Raw genomic sequence first — 16,604 nt, 5'->3', positions numbered from 1 at the left:
ATCCTCAGTCCAATCATGTCGGTCCACGTGGTTGTCACTCAATATTAGAGTGACGATTACACCTCAGAGAGTGGGTAACTACATTTCACACCAAAATACCTCTTGCTTCCTGTGTAGTCTGGATATGCTCGTAACTAAAAACAGATCATTACATTATAAATTTGAGATGCTCGTGTGATCCAGAACCTTCTGGACTTCCCACTGGGCATGCTCCAACTTACTCAAATTACATAATGTATATGAAATAGTAAGTGAGCCAACTAAGTAGGCCAGGGACAACACACATCAACCTAACAGAAAGACAAAAATTTGAATATAGAAGCAGAAGGGAAGGGCACAGAGAGGGAAGGTTTGGGACAAAGGAGTCTGGGACTGGGAAAAGTGGAAAAGCTTTGAGGAGCTGGAGAGGCTGAAAAGGGAACAGCTGAGCATCTTTGGGGCTGCCTAGAGCTGCATAGGCTGGATTAAAGATGGAAGGACTACTTAACTGCTTCGAAGGAGAGAGAGAATCTCTGGCTGAATGGCTTTGCCTTATTAAATACCTTCACTGAAAAGACTTCCTGCTGTGCTGCTTGGAACTATGGGTTGCACTAAGTTACTCCAAGAGGAGGTGAAGTCCCTCTTTCAGGAGTGAACTGAATGCTACCTCCTTAAGTCAGGGCCCCAGAGAACCAGGTATGCATGGTGAAGGACCAAAAGTCTGGGGTCTCAAAGTGGGAAAGAGCCTAGGGTCACCCTTTACTCTAGAACAGTGGTTTTCAACCTTTTTTCATGTGCAGACCCCTAAAAAGTTTCAAATGGAGTTGCGTACCCCTTTGGAAATTTTGAATGGGAGTGTGGGCCCCTCTGGATTGTAAGTATTGGTATTCATAGGCTTTTGCTTGATCATTGTAATCTTCTGTGAATCCCTTAGACCATAGTCTGCAGAGCTCCAGGGGTCTGTGGACCGTGGATGAAAACCACTGCTCTGGAAGCCAAGCCTGGGCTGGCTTCAAAGGGTACTCATGGCTAGGGACAGAAGTTGCACATAAACTGGTTTAAGTGATCAGTGACTTGTTTAAACCTATAACAGAACATAAGTTCAGTGCACATAAACCAGTTTCAAAATGGTTGAAACTGGTTTAAGATAAACCCAGTTGAATGTAGTATCAGACTTAACTGATTTGGGTCATACCTGTTTATGAAACTTATGCCCCAGACGTCTTCCTGGTTTAAGTTAAATCAGAGTCCCCCATCATCCCAGCATTCTTTTCAGCCCTGGGCTGTGTTGGGCAGGGCTTTCTACTCCAGAGAGCAGGGCTGGCCCCATCCCTCTCCTCCCTAGTCAGGAGATAGCAGCGTCTACCTGGCTTCCCTCTGCCCCACCCTCCCTTCACTCTCTGCTCAAGCAGGGATCCCCCCTCTTCCACAGCAGGGACCCCAGCTCCAGGGACCCCAACTCCCTTGCTGGCTAATGATGAAAGGTATGTATCTGAGTGTGTGTCTCCAATTTTATTGGAACAAAGGCAGACAGGGCAGTATCCACTTGGGGCTTTTGGGAGCTAATCAACAGCTCAGCTGGTAATGTCATAGTTTCTAGGGTTGGAAGGGACCTGAGCAGATCATCTAGTCTGATACCCTGCTATGGCAGGAAAGAGTACTGGGGTCAAACGACCCCAGCAAGATGTTCATCTAACCTCCTCTTAAAAACCCCCAGGGTAGGAGCCTGCACCACTTCTCTTGGAAGCTGGTTCCAGACCCTAGCCACCCTGACCGTGAAGTAGCACCTCCTGATATCTAACCTAAACCTACCCTCTGCCAGCTTGTGACCATTATTCCTGGACACTCCTGGCGGTGCTCAGGGGAACAGTGACTCCCCCAATGCCTGCTGGTCCCCCCCTGACTACTTTATAACAGGCCACTAGATCCCCCTCAGCCTTCTCTTTTGGAGGCTGAACAGGTTCAGGTCCCGTAGCCTCTCCTCATAGGGCCTGCCCTGTTGTCCCCTGATCATTCGAGTGGCCCTCCTCTGGACCCTCTCCATGCTGTCGACATCCCTCTTGAAGTGTGGCGCCCAGAACTGGATGCAGTACTCCAACTGTGGCCTGACCAGTGCCGCATAGAGGGGGAGGATCACCTCCTTGGACCTGCTCGAGATGCATCTGCGGATGCATGACAAGGTGCAGTTGGCCTTCCTAACTGCCTCCCCACACTGCCGGCCCATGTTCATCGTGGAGTCAGTGATGACCCCAAGATCCTTTTCCACGTCTGTGCTGACAAGAGGGGAGTTTCCTAACCTGTAGGTATGGTGCTGGTTGTTCTTCCCCAGGTGCATCACCTTGCACTTGTCTGAGTTGAAACCCATCCTATTCTCATCCGCCCACCCTTGTAACCTGTCTAGGTCTGATTGTAGCCTGTTGCATCCTTCCAGTGTGCCCACGTCCCCCCACATCTTAGTGTCATCAGCAAATTTGAACAGGGTGCTTTTTACCCCCTCATCCAAGTCACTGATGAAGATGTTGAACAGTGCGGGCCCGAGGACCGAGCCCTGGGGGACCCCACTGCCCACGTCCTTCCGGGTTGAGAAGGACCCATCCACTACGACCCTCTGGGTGTGGCCCTCCAGCCAGTTGGCAACCCATTTGACTGCGTGGGTGTCTACACCACAGCCCCCAGTTTCTTAATGAGAATGGGGTGAGAGACAGTGTCAAAAGTCTTCCGGAAGTCCAGGAAGATTATATCCACTGCTACCCCTGCGTCTAATGATCTGGGGATCTGATCATAAAAGGCCACCAGGTTGGTCTGACAGGACCTGCCACTAATGAACCCGTGTTGGTTGCCCCTAAGCATGCAGTCCCCTGCTGGCCCCTCCTGGATGTGTGCCATCATAATTTTCTCAAATGGCTTGCCTACGATCGAAGTAAGACTAACCGGCCTATAGTTTCCTTCCATTGGAATGTCCTTCCATTCCTTCCTTGGAAAAAGCTTTTTATGAAGTGCTTGAATTAATGAGAGAGGCTTTGTTTTCTTGATGGGCTGATAAGCTGCCTGCTGGTTTGCTTGCTTCAAAGGCCACAATCTGTCAGTGTTCAAGAGGGGACAGAGAGAAGTATGAGAAATGGCTTGTTTGCAATGCATAGGTCTTGTGAGTGCTGTCAGTTTACTGCAGATACTATAAAGGAGAAGGGAGAGGGAGATCGAAAAGCTCAGTATCGTCAACAGATGCATACAGTGCACACAAGCAGTCCTCCCCCACACCCACCACCTCTCTCTGCCTCAGAGTGTAGGCCAGGGGACGCATTTGTCAACACTTCCTCCCCTTGAGCAGCAAGCTCACAGAAGCCTGGTGAGGGCTGCTTCCCCCTCCAGGTACACCCCATCTTGGGACTGTGTAGGCCAGGGTCAGAGTTTAAACCTTTCCTTTAAACATTGTCAGAGTTTAAACCCCTCCCTTGGGACTGTGCAGGCCGGGGTCAGAGTTTAAACCCCTGCTGGGGCCTGGCCATGCCCTTCCCTCATCTCAGCACTATGAAAGGGAAGGAAGGGCTGCTCTAGCACCCCCCCAGCTTCTAGCCTGAGCCACTGCAAGCATTTGCCTGCATTTCCTGAATCAAAAGGGGATAAAAATAGAATGTCTATCCACTTGCAAATCAGTTCAAGCTCTGCAGGTTAGACTAACCGGCAAAAATTGAATCAATTCAAGTTCAGGCTTTTTGAATGTCTGTCCCTAGACTTAAGACTAGACAAGGCCCCAGCAGTCCTGACCAATCATCCCCTTAGAACTCACTCCATGCTCATTTCTTTGTAATTACTAAGTGCAAGGATGCTTAACCCGTGGCTCACAGGCAAAGTCCAGCCTGTGGTGCTGTATCATGTGGACCTCTGACAAGCCCTGGGCTCTGCACACTGGATCTCATGCCTGATTCTCGTATTCAAGGCCATGTGAGGGTGGCACCAGGCCCAAGGACCCAAATCTGGTATGGGGCATAGAGGGAGTGGTGCCAGGACCCTGGGACCCAATCATGGCACACAGGAGCAAGAGGGGGCAGTGCCAGGCCTCAGGACTTGACCCTGCAGCACAGGGCTTGATGTGGCCTTTGGACCAGCCTTGCACCACTCACCTGGCTTGCAGTGCCAGGAACTTGACAGTGGCAATGAAATGGGTACACATTTTAAAAGCAGGCCTAGTTATCAGAAAAAAACTGAATTAACCCTATGATACTATATCATCATAAAATAGGCAGTAAATAAAACACCAGAGGAAATTACCAGAAAAAATAACATCATAAAAACAATAAAAGGCTCTCATTACCTGGAAGCATTTTATTGATAAGTAGTCAGATAGCAGAGCAGCCAGTTTCTCTGCACCACAAAATACACACTAAAGATCTAATCCCCTTTTTCAGGTTGACCAGCACTTTACAACACTAATTCAGAGGTATATCTGGGTCTGCACAAGGAATAAGGCATCGCATCAAAATCTGTCCTGCAACTAAATATCTGTCTAGTTGTGAATGACTTCCAGATCCGTTCCTTCAAAGCCAGAGCATAACTTTGGCAAAATGCATTTATTTATACAAAGAACCATATTAAAAGTCACCATCATTAATTACAGCTAAACAGTCTATGTGATTGGTATCTTGTGTAAAGTTAATTGTCTCATTAACCTCAGGCATTGTAATCTAGTTGCATTATGAAGAGGATTCAAAATAATAGACCAAGATGAAAAACAAGTAACTGCATGTAATGTCTACTTCTCTGCTGTGATCTTTTGCAGTTAAATGCTTGGGATTCATTATCCTCAATACTTCCAGGAAGTAGGGCTAGTATCTGCTAATTTCTTCTCACCTCTTTGCAAAAGCACAAAGAGAGATGATGAACACAGGAGCAGAGGCCAATCAAACCTGCTAAGATAGTGTTTTGATGATCTAGTTGTAACTATGGCTGCTCCCTCAGCTATATAGATAGAGAGATAGCAGTGCTGCTCATTTTTCCCCTGTCAAAACAGGTTTCACCCAAGCTAAAAAAAAAAAGTTTTTATTTTGTGGATGAAAATGTGTTTGTGCGTTTCTTTCTAATAGAGCATAATCTGAAATCCACTGAAGTCTTGAGGTGGAGGGAGGGGAGGTAGTCCTTTCTTTCTTGTTTATACTGTAAATTGGTTTGTATTCGCAGATTAGGTACCTAGATGTAATGATGTCTATCAAACTATGAAACTTTGTCAGGGTTGGCTGGGTACATGTTCACCTGCAAGTTAGGGTTATGCTGTTGAAAAAACCTTGTGAAAATTTAGAGTCAGTTCTTAGTGCCCCAGCATGTGTGCAGTTTGCTATGCCATCCCATTCCACCATTTCCTATTCCTTTTTAAAACATATCAATTTATATTTTATGGGCCCTGCTTTTCTCTTGTGACATCTCTGATACTGTAATAGATTCTGCAATCCCACTCCAATTCTGCATTTCTTGGGGGGAATCCTTCTTAAAAACTCTAATGTATGGATAGAGTAGATAGTGTCTGATAAGTGTTTGTCGTGTATGTGCCTTTCTTCTAACAAACAGTTCGGTCTTCTGCTGGAAAAATATTGCTTTATTTATCATTGTTATTATTTTGCACTTGCCATGTCCTTGCATAAGACTATCAAAATATCATCTAGCTTTCAGTATCAGGAGCAAAAAAGGCTGGAGGAAAAAAGGCTCAGCATGAATATTACAAAGAGATGTATCGCATTTAAAGCAGCTGACTAAAAAAGAACTGCAAGCTCAAAATTAATAGTTCTGTTCTAACAGACATGGGGGCTTGGACCCTAAAAGGCAACAAATGTACTGAATAAATAATACTGGCTGATGTGTGTTTGCATATGCATGCTTAGACATCCTCGGAAAATAATTTTGTAGTAACTTTAACAGATTGTGATTTGTGTGCATTTGAGTATCACCAATACATTAAGGAACATGTTATTAGACCAAGCCCTGACACTACGATTCTTCTGCAATAATCTGTTCTTTGTTTGTCAGCCTCTCTGACTCCAGTTTGCAGCAGTCTATACCACACTAAAGAGGTATTTTTTCCTCTAAAGCCGATTAAAAATACATCCTCCTGACTTAACCGTACACCCCACCCATTGCCTGCTTTTCTTTTTTATTGTACAGTAAACTTCTTTAAAGACCAAAGCTCTCTGCAATCTCCAGAATTTACCTCCTGTGACCCTGACCAGCAAACGCTTATATTTGCATTGAGACTTTAATGAGGTTAAGCATATGCATAACTGTTTTCAAGATTGGGCTCTGTAGTCAAAATGAGAATCCACAACACCAAGCAGCACTGAGAAAAAGTCAGCTTCACTTACCTCCAGAGTTCAAGTCCCTGCCGTTTAACCTCAACAAAGGTCTTCATTAGCTATTAACTGTATGCAGTTACCCACTTGATCCTTTAACTAGTAAGAATAGTGGGAGGTAGAAATGCTACCTACCTTTTTGTAGGATTTTTGATGTTCCTGTCCTTCCAATAAATTGTAAGAGACTGGAAATACATTTCTTCTCATCTATTGATCTAATTTGTGAGCAGTTTTTCATAGTAGTAGGTCGTGTATCTCCCAGCTTTCTATGGTATTTTTTCAATGATAGGCAGAGGTTTATTGTTTAATATATTTCACTACTACATTTTTATTACTCGAATACATAACAAAGAAGCTAGTTCAGTACTGGTAAGCTTATCCTCTAAGTGTATGTCTATATATAAAGGCTATATTAGTTATTGCATTAAGTGATGCTTCATGAATGAAGAAATGAAAATGGAATAGAAGCAGCAATGCAGTTTATTCAGATTTTATTCCTGTTCTAATTTGGCTTATGTATTTGTGTTATTTAGGATTTGTAAATGGCTAAGGATTCCTTTAATATTAATATTATTTTACTATGTTTAAAAAAGGACCTTTAGTCATATTAAGTAATAAAGACAGAAGACTGCTAATTTAAGCCCTGCTTCCTATTTTTCCATGGGCTAAGGCCCTTTGTATGAGCATACACATTTTATAGCCAAACTCAACTCTATTAGGATCAAGGCATAAGGAAAAAAAGGGAGGGGGGAATGGTGTAGAGGGAAATAAACTTTTCCAATATTACTAAAGGCTCTATATATTTACCATATTTCTTTGACCAATAATGTCAGAAAAATAGATTAGACTATTAAATCATACATTTCTACCTGCCTCAGGTATTTTCTTCACTCCTCTTTACAGTGACTATGTCCAGATTTTTACAACATCTGGCACGTTTATAGCAATTAGTTCTGGACAGGCTGTACTGCTGTCATTCTCTATTGCGAAGTCCAGGAACATACACAAATTATGATTAGTAATGATTTATTCAATGACTCAGTAATTAATCTTAGTCATTTAAACCTTAAAGCTATCAAAGCTGACAGCTCTAACTGTTGTGGTACTGTTTTCTTTGATAACCTTAAGCTTTTCATAAATGTTAAACCTTTTAAATGAATAAGGAAGTGGAACAGCTGATGTAAATATGCTGTAAGAATATACTGCTCTTTTTAATAAAATCTCTTTACACACGAACTCTATAGAATTTCTGTTTAAATTGCTTTTCTTGTCGGGGCTTGATTGCAAAAGAGAGATTCCTGAAACAGCCAGAGCCTTCACATATATTCATTAATGTTATCCCCATTTAACCAAAAGAATAATTTAACTTGAAATCAGGATCTTATGGTTTAAATTTAATAGAAAGTCAATCGCAATAACACATTATCACCCACACTTCCTGGGTAATACATCCACTTTAACTTAAAGACCTATCCATGTCAAAATTTTAAGAATGCATCTATATATGTGTATCCTTTCTTTGCCTGTCCTACCTTCTGCACAGGAGAGGCTTTAGTACATGGCATTCAGTACACAAATTACCACAAGCAAATTATTTGTCATCAAAGCAGCCTGTTGATTCATTTTAACCCATGTGATAATGGAATAGAAGCAAAACACGTTGTTTTGCTCGTGTAATATAAGATTATTACATGCTGTTTTGCTCATGTAATATAAGATGACTATATGTAAAAGCAACCTGTACATTGCACAGAATGAAGCAACAACGGGGACTGGGCATTAGCATGTAAGAACTGTGCATAAGCTGGCTTAATCATGTTGCATGGAAGAATAATCCAACACAGTCTAATTATGATACCCCTTGGTAGTGATAGTAACATTGCACATAGTTTAATTATTCTTTAAAAGACGCATTATGAATCTTCACACACTGCAAAGAAAATCAATTTCAATATCCCAAGGAAGACTGACTAGTACACAAGGCTTCTAAATATTACTTAGTTACTTTTTGACAATACAATTACATAAGAAATCCTATATAAGAGCATAGGAGAATAAAATTCCCTAAATCCATTAGAAACGTAGGGCCAGATCTAAATTATTTAGTTGGGGTATATACAGTGATTTGCTGTAGCAGGTCTGCATTCACATGGTTTACTTTAAGCTATGTGAATGCAGACTGGGAGGGGTGTGTGCAGCCATTAGCTACTCGTGGGAGCTTCCCAGGCATCCTAGTGTAACTCAGAATGTGGGGGGAGGCATTGGTGGGATTGGGGGTATTGGTGGGTTGTGTTACGGGGGTGGGGGGAGGCATTGCTCAGTCAGGCGGATGGGGCCAGGGGGCTAAAATTAGCCTAGTCAGGGTCAGTGGGGGTGGAAATAATACAGTTCTGGGACTAGGGCTAGCAGCTGGACTTTCCCAGCCTTTGGGATGCTCTATGAATGTGTATGGACATTTATGAGATAAGCTTACCCCTTTCTTATCAGGCATACCCCTTCTTAGGTGAACTAACTTAGATTGGCTGCTCCATGTTGGGAGTGATTTAAGCCCTCTGCATGCCTGCACTATTGGGCATTTAGATTGACCTAACCCTGGTTTGATCAATCTAAATGTAATGCCTATATGTACCCTCAGCAACTTTGAAACAACTTGGGTGTCTAAATTTATTAGATGCCTCTATTTGGGCCTGAAAAATATGCCTAGCCATTTATGCGAGGGATAGAAATGACATATAAACTGGTATAAATGATCAGAAACTGGTTCAAATCTGTAACGCAACAGAATTTCAGTGCACATAAACCAGTTTCAAAATGGCTGAAATTGGTTTAAGATTAATCTTGGATGGATGGAGTATCAGACTTAATTGATTTAAGTTAACTTGGTTTATTGAACTTCTGTTGAATTAAAAAGATCGTGGTTCGTTTCTCGGGAGGTGGAAAAAAAAACTTTCAGCTTCAGACACACTTTATTAACAATACAAAAGGTATATATTTGCAAATAGGGTCAGAGGGAGAAGACAAAAGATCAAGTCCCTCTGCCCCCGAGCATAATCATTAGCAGGCTTTTATCCCCTCTCTCCTGACCACGTGTGCAGAAGAAGGAATTTTTACAACTCATTTCCGGTTCATACAAACATATATGTAAACATGTCGCTTCATACGTCCCATGTGCATTATAATTAACTACTTAAGTATGCGGGGCGGGTAGGCTTAATATGCATTAGGCTATCACGCGTGCGTGGATGGATTCAGGATTACTCAAAGTTCAACCTGAAGGCAAAAAATGGCATTTGCTCTTATCTTAGCCTTAGGAATTTGGGGCCATAAAGAAAGTGTGATTTAGTGTGACAAAGAGATAGTAAATTTGCAGGACAGAGAGGGGGTGATGCCTTAGTACAAAGGGCCTTTTGGTGGCTTTTCCCTTCAATTTCCACCCCCCCCCCTTCCCTCTCCCATTAAGGAGACAAGGATGGATAGCAGCTGTGTTTTTCTTTTTTTTTTTCTAAATCTGCTATTGATAATGCATTTTTAATAATATTTCTAACAACATCCCCCCTCGAGATGCTTTCTGATCTTTACTTCATTCGGGCATATCAAGATAATTACGAGGAATTTTTCTGAGGACCATGACCTTTGCAGCAGTCTGTGCTTTTAGAGGGACTGCTGCGACCTGCATTCCTTCCACTGTGGTGGTTATCAATCTAGTGAGACAAGGAATAAGGCAAGGGATAAAAATCAAACCAGTTAGAGCACACAAAAGCACAAACCCTACCTTTTTCCACCAGGGTCCTCCAAATAATTGAAACCACCAGTCCTTATTCCATGTGGTTTCCCACGTTTGTATTGGTACATGGGCTATTTTTCTAATCTCTTTGGCAATCTCTAAGACTGCTTTCCCATTGTCATCTATTTGGAGGCAACAGTTAGAAAGGTTGAGCTTTCCGCAGACTCCGCCTTCCTCTGCAAGTAAATAGTCTAAGGCCATCCGATTTTGGTATATGGCTGCTCTCATCTGAGAACTTTGTCGGGCTAATAACTCGAGAGCAGTGGCGGTCTGGTTAGTAATTACTTCCAAGACTGCCTGCAACCGGATGATTCTATTCAGCATATATATTGGTGTCCGGTATCCCCAACTCCCATCATTAGCCCATGTAGCTGGTCCATAATACTCAATAATCCTCTGAGGGGGCCACTCATCCTTCTTCCACTTTTGGGAGCTACCCTGTGTCAAACTTACATCAATACTTCTCTTGGCCCTTTTCCAATCATCATACAAAGAGACTCCTAGCTTATTTCCAACCTCAGACGGTAACAAAAAGAAAGCTGGTACAATTACTCCCATATAGCAAGTTCCCGTCCACCCCTGTGGTAGTATTGTATAGGCCCGTCGTCCGCAAATCCAATAGTATCCTCTTAAGGCCCTATTTTCTCTATTGGTGGCATTTGGAGGGGCCCAACCATAGGGCATCTCGGGAAACCCCAAGCCTCCTTCTGGACCCAAAGGACCAGCAACTGCGTGGCCTCCTTTCATGGAACATTCCCATAGCCCATCCTGGTTTTTGTCTGTACAATCTGTCCGATCATCACTTTGATTTGTGGCACTCCAATATTTATTAAACCACACAATTGTTCCATTGGGATGCTGCCACACTAGCCGATTATACCCTGGGCTATTAGGATAATAAAGCCGTTCTAATCTTGTAAGGTTCATCCACCTTACTTTTAAAGTCCATATGCAACGGCTGTGTCCCAACCTTTTTCCTGTACCATTATTACTGATGCAATACTCTCCTAACGCCACTTGGGAAAGTTCCCAACTGTGGTTCTCATCCCATTTTTGACTAGTACTCTTAACATCTGCCTTACTACTTACTAGCCATTTCGGGGCCAAAGGAAAAGCCCTCCAAGGCCACTGGCCTCTGGCCTCCCGAAGCCCCCCACAGGCCCAGCAGTTGGTAAGATTAAAAGTACCTGCAATTCTTTCCATCATATCAACATACAAATTTGTCCCTGGGGGAGCAATTTGGGAAAGCGAGGGTGTGAGCCAGCGGTTAAGGCTGCTCAATTTTGCTTCTTTCATTATGCAGATAACAACAAGGCACATTAAGATTCCCACCATATTTTCCCTTTTACTTTCTTGTCTAATTTTCTGAGCTTTGCTTAAGCCGTCTCAGGCGCACTTGGAGATCACCAGTAGGTTCACAGCTCCACTTGCTGGCTTCTTGTTCCGAAGACGACTCAACTTCCGGAGTGAGTTCGTCTTGGGAGATGTTGTCCTCTGACGCTTGTGGATATCGTTTCACACGAGTATGATGTATCCAACGATCATGGCCAGTAATCTTTACAGCGGTGTGGGTTGTTAGAAGTACCTGGAAAGGGCCACTCCACCTCTCAGTCAAAGGCTCCTTTTTCCACCGCTGCACCAAGACCCAGTCTCCCGGGGAGAAGTCATGTACCGGTACATCTAAAGGCAGACGCTGAAAGGAGGCTGCATACCTTATCCAAGGTTACCACTGCACATCCTGTTCGTCTTTTTCCATCGATGACAGAGCTGGAGCCGTCCACAAAGTATTCAACATCTGGGTCTTCAATTGGGTCCTCAGCAAGATCAGGTCGCACCTGCGTGGTCTGATTCAGGACCTCAAGGCAGTCATGCGTCGGTTGCCCTGGCTCTGGCAGCAAGGTTGCAGGGTTTAAGGCTGTAGTATGTTTGAAAGTAAGTCCTGGATTAGAGAGCAAAAATATCTCATACCGTGATTGTCTGGAGGGGTTAAGAAATTTCCCTCCCTCAGTCCCTAGGATCTGGGGAACTCCATGAGGAGTGAGTATTTCCATATCCGCACCCATGACTATCTTCTGGGCTTCTTCAACAACCACTGCTGTGGCTGCCACAGCCCGAAGACAGGCTGGCCACCCGAGTGCAACTGGATCTAGAACCTTTGAATAATATCCCACGGGTCTCCAGGTCGGGCCCGATGGCTGTGTCAGCACCCCTGATGCAACCCCTCGATTCTCATGAACATACAGTCGATATGGCTTTTTACTGTTTGGGATGGCTAAGGCTGGGGGCTGGGTTAATGCTGCCTTCAGCAGATCAAAAGCATGCTGCATTTCTTTATTCCATTTCCATTTAGTGAGACTCTCCTTAGTCAGGGATTCATACAGTGGTCTAGCCTTCCCACCGTAATCTGGTATCCATAGTCGACAGAACCCAGTTAGCCCTAGGAATGCCCGCAGCTCCTTGGGTGACTTAGGTGGGGTTAGACCTTGAATCGCCTGTATGCGATCTGCACTCAGGGCTCTGACTCCTTTTGAGAGCTTATATCCCAAAAATGTGACTTCAGACTGACATATTTGGGCTTTTTCTCTAGAGACTTTATATCCTTTTTTTCCCAGAGTGTTTAGGAGTGACTTGGTGGCTTCCTCGCAGAGCTGCAAGTTTGGGCTTGCAACTAGCAGGTCGTCCACATACTGGAGGAGAGTCACTGCGGGGTGTGATCCCTTCCATTCCTCCAAGTCCTTTTGAAGGGCAAGTCCGAAAATATGGGGGGCTGCTATAAATCCTTGTGGAAGAACTGTCCACATGAGTTGGGCTTTATGGAAAGTATCTGGATCCTCCCATTCAAAAGCAAACAATTTTTGACTCTCTCGGTGAAGAGGAATAGAGAAGAAAGCATCTTTCAAATCTAGCACTGAAAATATTTCAGCTTCCCCCGGTACTTGTGTCAAAATCGTGTGAGGGTTCGGGACTACAGGATGGTCTGAAAGGACCTTCTTATTTACTGCCCGTAAGTCTTGGACCAGTCTGTATGAGACCCCATCTGCCTTTGGCACTCCAAGAATGGGGGTGTTATAGGGTGAAGACCCTTCCACTAGCCATCCGTACCTCTTGTATTTCTCTATTAACGGCTTGAGTCCAGCTCTGGCCGCTCGGCTGAGTGGATACTGCTTTACCCGAGCGGGCCCCTCCCCATCCTTGAGTACGATCCTTACCGGGGAGACGAACTTAGCTCGCGCAGGGGTTCCATCAGCCCATACTGAGGGGTCTACCCCAGTCATGTGATCTTCTGGACTTACTGCAGGGCGTCGGTCCTCCAGGAGAGCCATCTGATAGTTCGAGCTCTGCTTCACAGGTAGCTGGACCACCATCTGATCGTCTCTGAAAAAGATCTCAGCTTGCAATTTTGTGAGTAAGTCCCGCCCAAGGAGTGCAACCGGGCAACTTGGAGAATACACAAAGGAGTGCTCGAGCAAATGGTCTCCCACCTTGGTGAGGAGTGGTTTACAAACAGGGAGTCGAGTTTGTGTTCCCTCAATCCCTTCTACAAGTACATGCTGTTCACTAGTTCCTGCACAGGGGGGTTTTTCTGGAATCATTGAAAATGTAGCCCCAGTATCCACTAAGGCTTCAAAGTTTTTGCCACCAACCCTAATGGTTACCATGGGATCTTCTCGGGCTCCAACCCGAAGGGTAGTGGTCTTAGATCCCTGTCCCCTTCATTCTGAATCCTCACCCTTGTCTTCTGCCCGCATGAGGTGACCTCTCGGTTCCCCCTCTCTCTTCTCCTTCAACTTCGGGCATTCCCTCTTCCAGTGTCCTTTCTCCTTGCAATAAGCACAAACATCTGCTCCCACTCTTTCTCCCTTCCTCTTCTGTATCCCAGCCTTTCCAGGGTTCCCTCCAGTTATAGCAGCTGCTAGTGCTGCCATCTGTCGCTGAGCCTTTTTATCCTCCTTGCGCTCCTGCACTTGCTCACGATTCCCATACACCTTATATGCAATTTCCACCAGCTCTGAAATCGGTTTCCCAGCACCTCCCTCAGTTTTCTGTAACTTCTTACGGATATCAGCAGCAGATTGACCAATAAACATAAGATTTACCATGCGCTGGTTATCTGGAGCTTCTGGATCCAGATCCGAAAACCTGCGAAACGCCTCATACAGCCTCCCAAGGAAAGCTGAGGGATCCTCCTCTCTTCCCTGTCTCACCTCATACAATTTAGACAGATTGGTAATCCGAGGCACTGCCTTTCCCATTGCTTCCACTATAATTCCCAAATACCGTGCACTCAGCTCTCTGCCCTCTGCAGTATGATTGTCCCATCCTGGCTCTTCTACAGGGTAGGTATCACGCAGAGTACGACCAGCAGCACCCTCTGACTCAACTCTGGCTGCCGCAATACGCTCTGCTGTACCTAACACTAATCTCCTCTCCTCCGGGGTTAGGAGGGTCTGGAGCATCATCTGGACATCAGCCCAAGTGGGTCGATGAGTCTGCCCAATAGATCGAAACAAATCCCTCATCTTTTCAGGGTCTTCACGAAAAGAGGGGCTCTGATTTTTCCAGTTAAATAAATCTGAAGTGCTAAATGGGGTGTAGACGAAAGTTGCAGTGCCTCCTTCCCCAATAACCTCTCGCATCGGACAGTTCAACACCGGCTGTGACTCTACAGGCTTGCGCAAATAATAACCCTTATTTCCTGATTCAGATGAGGCACTTGGCTGAGGCTCACGCTCTAACTCATTAGGTATGCATTGGTACGTCGGTGGTGGTCTCTCTAAGGGAGGGGGCGGTGGTGCAGAAGGACTGGATGCCGAGGAGGCGTCTGACTCATCTTCGCTACCCGACAGGGCAACCGGAGCACGGGTCCGGTACTCAGCCAATTCAGAATCTCCCCCCTCATTAGACTCAGGTAGTACAGGCGGCGCCCCCCGAGCCTTTTTCTTAACAAGCATCACATGAGACTTTGCTAAGTAATTCTTAATCCAAGGTGGCTGATTTTGAACCACCCACAACCAACAATCAATATAAGGAAACTGATTCCAATACCCATTTTGCATAACAATTTCATGGATAGCTATCACTTCTTTCAGCACAAAGGATCCTTTCGGGGTCCAGTGGACCCCAAATGTTGGCCACTCGAGTTGACAAAACTTAATTAAATAATCTTTTTTCATTTTTATTCCATAATCGGCCGGCCTTGCAAATTTATTAAAATGACATAATAAGACTTTTAGAGGGGTATCAATATTGTTTTCTACACGAGAGCTACTCGTACCCATTTGCCCACAAAAATGCACCCAATGCACACCAAATACCAAAAAGATCTCAACAACAGATGATTTACAATGAGAGCTAAGCCTAGAATTTCTCAGCAAACTTACACATCCTTTGTTTTAGATCCGTACACCAAATTAGGCAAAGGGAATTTGTATACTCACTCAGATACCCAGAGATCTCAATCCAGATTCCAAAGTGTGTCTGCCTCTCCAGAAACTCAGAATTTACATAGGATACTTCCTTTAACTTCCCGGATATCTAGACTTAAACCTCAAATACCAGGGTGAGTCCAAAGTCGGCTCGGTGTGCACAAATCCCTGGTACTGGAGGTGCTCTGTCACTGAATTCCGGGGTAGTCCTCGAGAAGCCCCACGTTGGGCGCCAATTGTTGAATTAAAAAGATCGTGGTTCGTTTCTCGGGAGGTGGAAAAAAAAACTTTCAGCTTCAGACACACTTTATTAACAATACAAAAGGTATATATTTGCAAATAGGGTCAGAGGGAGAAGACAAAAGATCAAGTCCCTCTGCCCCCGAGCATAATCATTAGCAGGCTTTTATCCCCTCTCTCCTGACCACGTGTGCAGAAGAAGGAATTTTTACAACTCATTTCCGGTTCATACAAACATATATGTAAACATGTCGCTTCATACGTCCCATGTGCATTATAATTAACTACTTAAGTATGCGGGGCGGGTAGGCTTAATATGCATTAGGCTATCACGCGTGCGTGGATGGATTCAGGATTACTCAAAGTTCAACCTGAAGGCAAAAAATGGCATTTGCTCTTATCTTAGCCTTAGGAATTTGGGGCCATAAAGAAAGTGTGATTTAGTGTGACAAAGAGATAGTAAATTTGCAGGACAGAGAGGGGGTGATGCCTTAGTACAAAGGGCCTTTTGGTGGCTTTTCCCTTCAATTTCCACCCCCCCCCCTTCCCTCTCCCATTAAGGAGACAAGGATGGATAGCAGCTGTGTTTTTCTTTTTTTTTTCTAAATCTGCTATTGATAATGCATTTTTAATAATATTTCTAACACTTCTGTCCCCAATAATTCAAGTTGTCTGTTCCAGCTGAACAGAGGGGCATGCTCTAGCACTGCCCCTCTCCTCACCCGCCCCGTAGCTTCTGGACTGAGTCACTGCAGCCATGTGGCTGCATTTCTGGAATCAAAAGTGAATGTCTGTTCACTTGCTCATCAGTTCAGTCTATGCAGCTTAAACTAACCTGTG

General features: G+C 44.5%; 1 protein-coding gene across 1 annotated transcript; it reads right to left on the bottom strand.

Annotated features, from left to right (window-relative positions):
- Window positions 1-9,218: 9,218 nt before the first annotated feature.
- Window positions 9,219-16,391, bottom strand: LOC149857114 (endogenous retrovirus group 3 member 1 Env polyprotein-like). The gene is made up of 2 exons (XM_090063450.1): window positions 15,537-16,391; window positions 9,219-11,810 (listed from the first exon to the last, which is right to left on the bottom strand). The coding sequence occupies exon 2, from the start codon at window positions 11,431-11,433 to the stop codon at window positions 9,895-9,897; it is 1,539 nt and encodes a 512-aa protein (XP_089919576.1). The 5' UTR covers window positions 11,434-11,810; window positions 15,537-16,391; the 3' UTR covers window positions 9,219-9,894.
- Between the last annotated feature and the right edge of the window lie 213 nt (window positions 16,392-16,604).

This window comes from Crocodylus siamensis, chromosome 9 (assembly GCF_052110815.1).
Source record: "Crocodylus siamensis isolate JL-2025a chromosome 9, ASM5211081v1, whole genome shotgun sequence".
NCBI lineage: Eukaryota > Metazoa > Chordata > Crocodylia > Crocodylidae > Crocodylus > Crocodylus siamensis.
This window is presented reverse-complemented; position numbering and strand designations above follow the sequence as displayed.

Bases quoted from the DNA above. Each gene is read 5' to 3' on its own strand.
- LOC149857114 (XM_090063450.1), bottom strand. From the start codon at position 11,433: ATGGTGGGAATCTTAATGTGCCTTGTTGTTATCTGCATAATGAAAGAA.